The sequence below is a fragment of the Myotis davidii genome, unplaced genomic scaffold (genome assembly GCF_000327345.1).
Source record: "Myotis davidii unplaced genomic scaffold, ASM32734v1 scaffold1364, whole genome shotgun sequence".
In the NCBI taxonomy this organism is placed as follows: domain Eukaryota; kingdom Metazoa; phylum Chordata; class Mammalia; order Chiroptera; family Vespertilionidae; genus Myotis; species Myotis davidii.
This window is the reverse complement of record NW_006295736.1, coordinates 644,669-649,764: the sequence shown is the minus strand read 5'-3', so window position 1 is coordinate 649,764 and position 5,096 is coordinate 644,669. Positions and strand designations below refer to the sequence as shown.

At 62.0% G+C, this 5,096-nt stretch overlaps 2 protein-coding genes across 3 annotated transcripts in view; one reads left to right on the top strand and one right to left on the bottom strand.

Annotated features, from left to right (window-relative positions):
- Positions 1-339: 339 nt before the first annotated feature.
- Positions 340-2,698, top strand: IGFBP3 (insulin like growth factor binding protein 3). Of its 2 annotated transcripts, none has more exons than XM_015568234.1 (4): positions 340-691; positions 1,095-1,214; positions 1,418-1,547; positions 2,604-2,698. In XM_015568234.1, exons 1-3 carry the CDS (start codon positions 392-394, stop codon positions 1,541-1,543), a joined length of 546 nt encoding a protein of 181 aa, XP_015423720.1. In that variant the 5' UTR covers positions 340-391; the 3' UTR covers positions 1,544-1,547; positions 2,604-2,698. The 2 variants fall into 2 exon arrangements, with proteins under 2 accessions (XP_015423720.1, XP_015423719.1); XM_015568233.1 differs by having other exon boundaries at positions 1,418-1,550.
- Positions 2,699-4,426: 1,728 nt separating this feature from the next.
- Positions 4,427-5,096, bottom strand: part of ADCY1 (adenylate cyclase 1 (brain)) — a 64,454-nt gene continuing 63,784 nt past the window's right edge. The window contains exon 15 of the mRNA XM_015568211.1: positions 4,427-4,577. Within this exon, the coding sequence (XP_015423697.1) occupies positions 4,427-4,577 (151 nt within the window). The remainder of the gene's footprint in view (positions 4,578-5,096) is intronic.

Below are 5,096 nucleotides of genomic sequence, written 5' to 3'. Positions count from 1 at the left end.
TTGGGGGGGGGTGGTGCCGTCCAGGGTCAGCTCTGCCCTCCTGGTGGAGGGGGACGGCCGCCAGCGAGGCACCTACTGGTCTCGTCTCTTCTGATCTCAAGGCAAAGCTAGTGCCAGGGCTGTTAGCGAGAGGGTGGTCCTCCATCCGGGTGTTTTCTTGTTCTTACATATTTTTATTGATTTCAGAGAGGAAAGGGGAGGGGCAGAGAGAGAGAAACATCAGTGATGAGAGAGAGTCATGGGTGGGCCGCCTCCTGCAGGCCCACGCTGGGGATGGAGCCCGCAACCCGGGCCTGTCTGACGGGAATCGAACCCTGACCTCCAGGTTTCTAGGTCGGTGCGCTGGTGCTCAGCCACAGGCCACACCCCGGGCTCAAGCGGTTCTTCCTGAATGTGCTCGGATGGTGGAGTGACGATTCCCCGGAGACATGACCTTGCTCGGTCTTCAGCTCCGGCCCGTGTCCCCCCAGGAAACGGCAGTGAGTCGGAGGAAGAGCTCAGCGCTGTAACCGCGGGGAGCCCGGCGCTGACTCACTGGGCCCCCGACTCCAGGTTCCACCCCGGCCACACCAAGATGGACGCAATCAGGAGAGGGAGCGCCAAGGACAGCCAGCGCCACAGGGTCCACCTCGAGGCCCAGGGCGCGGTCACCCAGAACTTCTCCTCGGAGAGCAAACAGGACACGGAATATGTGAGCGCGCTGCCTCCCCGGGGCGGGGCGGGCCCAGGGCACTAGGTTGCTCTTCACTCGGAGCCTTGGGCACACCCTGTCCAGGCCCAGAGGCGGCTGCCAGTCCTCCTGGCGCCCAGAACAGGGACCAGGCGGCCCTGCCCCGGGGGCGCCTCGAGGGTCCGGTCAGACTCCAGGCGCTCAGGCCTCTGGGCTGTGGAAAGGCTCAGAGCCCGGCTCTTCCTGTGCGCCTGGCCTCCGGGTGTCCCGGTGACTCCCCGGAGCCGAGCCTCCTCTCGGGACACGAGAGGTGGGGCCGGTGTCCCCGTGGGCGCCGTGATGGTTGAGTCAGGCCGCAGACACTGCAGGTCCCCAGGGATGCCCGGGCGGTGGGACCTCATAGTAACCGGTCCACGCCCCCCAGGGACCCTGCCGCCGGGAGATAGAGGACACGCTGAACCGGCTCAAGTCCTTGAGCACACTGAGCCCTCGGGGCATCCAGCTCCCCAACTGCGACAAGAAGGGCTTCTACAAGAGGAAGCAGGTGAGCCCTCGGTCCCCCCCACTGGAGGGGGAGCCACAGCTGGGCCCCTCCTCCTGCCCCTCCCCCCCCTGCCCTGCTCCCCTTTAACCAGGAAGGGACCCAGGCGCGCCAGCACCTTCCCGCTATCCAGGGCGGGACAGCCTGGTCCCCACGGGGCCTGGGAGTCCCTGGGGGTCACATCGCCTTCTCTGCTCCGCCCACAGTGCCGCCCGGCCAAGGGCAGGAAGCGTGGCTTGTGCTGGTGCGTGGACAAGTACGGGCAGCCCCTCCCCGGGCACAACCCGCCGGGCAAACCGGACGTGCACTGTGACAGCGCGGACAGCCAGTGACCTGGCGGGTAAGCCTAGGCCCGGCTGGGATCTCCATCGGAAGGGGGGTGGCTGCGGCGGGTCAGATGGAGGACAGACCTGGGACACAGGGGGACCTGCCCCCCGCCCCTGCCAGCCACACAGGCAGAGGCTCTGGGCCCCCGCGTCTCAAACACTGATCTTTCTTGCAAAGAGCCAAGGATCTGAGCACACGGGTCAGTCTCAGAGGCGGTCCCTGGAAGCCCGACGGGGCCCTTATCTTCCCAGTAAACTCTCTAACTTCAAAAGAACCTGTTTCAAAAAATATATATATTTTTATTGATGTCAGAGAGGAAGGGAGAGGGAGAGAGAGATAGACACATCAGTGATGAGGGAGAACCATGGATCGGCTGCCTCCTGCATGTCCCCCACCGGGGATCCAGCCCACAACCCGGGCCTGGGCCCTGACCGGCAATCAAACCCTGACCTCCCGGTTCACAGGTCACTGCCCAACCCCTGAGCCACACCAGGTGAGCAAGAACCTGTTTCTAAATTAAAGACGTGTCTGTCTGTGCTTTTTTCGCTGTAAAACCATCACTTTGAAGAATGCTATCACATCCAATCTTCTCCTTGACTAAATGAGAGAGTTATTGGTGGAAAAAAGGAATAAATACGTTTCCTTTCGTCTCCTCAAGACAAATTTAAGTCAACAGGAGAAAATTTCCTGTTTAGGTGTTTTCTTTCCTTGCAAGTTGGAAAAGGCAATTCTAATTTCGGGGGTGACTGTGGAAGAACATAGCCAGCAGCCCGGCCAGCGTGGCCCAGGGGTTGAGCATCGACCTCTGAACCAGGAGGTCACGGTTCAATTCCCGGTCACAGGCCCCGGTTGTGGGCTGGATCCCCAGTGTGGGGTGTGCAGGAGGCAGCCTCCCATGATCCTCTCTCATCGTTAACGTTTCTCTCTCTCCCTCTCCCTTCCTCTCGGAAGTCAACAAAAATACATATTATTTTAATGGCTAGCGTCCTGCAGGCCCTTTGCCCCGGGAGGGAGTGGGGACTGACGCCGGAGGAGCTAACCAGCACGTTCCTTTCTCTGTTTTAGTTCAGAGGAACTCAGACCCCGGTCTCGCACCGCAGACTGCCAAGGCGGGGATCAGCTTTGGCTGCAGCCTCGATTATATATCTTTCTCTGGTGAATCCATTTCTTTCTTAAATCCACGTGTAGGAGGAGACCTCTGAAATGCCTGGGCTTCTAACAGTGCGCTCGAGCGGCTTCCCACGCCCCAGCCGCCAGGGAAACCGTGTGATTTTTCTCGTTGCTTCTTTCGAGCCTCCTTCTGAACTCAAGCACAGGCCGGGCCTCAGGCCGCCCTGGGGACCTCACACCCTAGCACCCCTGCCACTTGGGCCTCCCGGGAACACCAACCTCTGCCCTGGGGTGTCTGGACACACCTGCCTGGAGCCGAGGCACACACCCCTCCACCCAGTAGCGAGCTCCTGCCCTCAGGTGACCCGTCCCGCTTGGGGACGGGTGGAGACCATGAGGTGGAGTCTTGCTTTTTTTTTTTTTTTAATGACCAAGAGGGTGCTCAGACCCTGGGCATCTGGAGAAGTGGGTGGCTCAGGCAGGCTCCCGGGGACACGGCCTTTGCTGTGGCCCCACAGGGCGGGGACGGGGGGTGAGGCGGGGGGTGGGGGACAAGGCCACACCTTTGTCTTCAGAGGCCCCCCCAACAGCGGCACGGTGCTCAGATGGCGGCAGAAAAGGGTGTTCTCCACTCACAGCTCCAAGACCAAGGCAGTTTTTGAGGCTACATCCTCAGAGGCAAAGGAGGTTCTGTTCATCCCTCACCGTGTGTCCTCTTATCACACTGTAACACATGTGCGTAGCCATGTATCTAACCAGAGGGGCCTTGGGGATCCCAGAATCACCCCTCCTTCTGACTCACGTACTCACAGAGAAATGCCTTCGTGAACTGTCACTGTTGCCTGCATCGTGGTCCAGATGTAATGGGACCTGAGCGCATAGTCTTAGATGCCCCATCGGCCACGGCCACGGCCGCGCGGCTGCCCCGGAGGAGGCCCTGTAGCCACACGCCGCCCTTGGCCGGACCAGAGGTTCCCCAGACACTGCCTACCTATTCGCTTTCCTTTATTTTTTTAATCAAGTTTTCAGAAAAAAAGAAAAAAAAGTCTTTTTGAGAAATCTGTCTCACCATGTATTTATAATGGGTTAATAAAGTTTTTACCATGAAAAACGCTCGCCTGTGTCAGCGGCCACCGAGTTTGGAGGGTCGGGTGTCCTAGTCGGAGTTTCCCAGGGAGTTCCGGGGGGTCTGGGCCTGGGTCCCGGCCCGGCAGGTCAGCAGGTGCACCCAGGCCCTCGCTGCCCTAGGTTTTGTCCCCATCCCATCTATCACCGCTCAGACCGGCGCAGGAGACACATGTGGCCGGGTCCCTCCCCGCCGGCTGGGCTGGGAAGGGACAGGCAGGAGGAGGGAGACCCAGACACGCTGGGAGGGGCTCTGACCCTGTGACTGTGGGCGTCGGAACCCCGAGTGTGGTCCTTAATAAAGCACCTAAGTCCGTCCTCATCCACTTTGGGTGCAAGCCTGGGGGTGGGGGTGGGGGCCTGCAAAGTCCTGAGCGGGAAGTGAGGGGCCGACCAGCAGAGGGCGCACTGTGGGGCGGGACCTGGCCCACCAGGGTCAGACTCTGGGGCAGGAGCTGTGGGCCCCCAGGTCCGCCTTCCTGGGCACACGTTGCACCCCCGCCTCACCCCAACCTCTGCTGCAGTCACACCCCGGTCCACTGCCGCCTAGCGCCCTCCTGTCACATGGTGAGCGCGTGTCCTGCTACCTGGCCCTCCTGCCCCCACCCTACCCTGCCCCCCACACTGCGGCCGGGAGTGTGGGTGCTGCTCCCTCACTGGGTCCCGGCCACGTAGGTGCCAGGCACCGCCTTCCGGGCCTCTACCAGCAGGTGGACGCTTGTGCCCGGGGTGGGCATGTCCTCAGACTCGCTCCTCCGGCGGCAGCTGCCTGGAGAGGGGCCTTCTCGCCCAACGGCCGGACTCCTGCCCGGAGCAGCACTCGGACGTCCGGGCTGAATGTGATGTCAGTAACATGGGAGGCCTCGGGGACGACGAGCAGAGGCAACGCTCATGTGTCCACGACACGCCTGCGCACACGTGTGCACACGGACACGCCTGGGGGAGCCCTGGTGCCCCTGGAATTTATACTTCTTCACATGCCATCGGTCCCTGGTGCCTGGACGCCGCCTTGTCCCTCAGGAAAGCCACCCATTCCCTGTGGGGGGTCGGGTGCCAGAATCTGGGTGAGCGGGTGTCTGTCAGGACAGGGAACACGGAGTCGCAGGTCGCTCCTGGGGACCTGGCCGAGGGGGGCTGGCAGCCGTGGGGTCTGAGGGGAGGGGGCCCCAGGGAACGGCTGGGGGCTGTGAGAGCGGTGGCCTGCACCCCACACACGCGGGGGGCTCAGACCTCGGGCACAGTCAAGGGTGGGACAGAGTCAGGAAAAGCAAACGGGGAACCCTTCCAGGAGGAAGGGCTCGGGGAGCAGGAGGCCTTGCGCTC

What these genes read in the sequence shown, in the direction of transcription:
- IGFBP3 (XM_015568234.1), top strand. Translation starts at nt 392, where the DNA reads ATGTGCTCGGATGGTGGAGTGACGATTCCCCGGAGACATGACCTTGCT. An exon ending in GCAAACAGGACACGGAATAT is followed by an intron (nt 692 to 1,094) that starts GTGAGCGCGCTG and finishes CACGCCCCCCAG; the next exon opens with GGACCCTGCCGCCGGGAGAT. An exon ending in GCTTCTACAAGAGGAAGCAG is followed by an intron (nt 1,215 to 1,417) that starts GTGAGCCCTCGG and finishes CTCCGCCCACAG; the next exon opens with TGCCGCCCGGCCAAGGGCAG.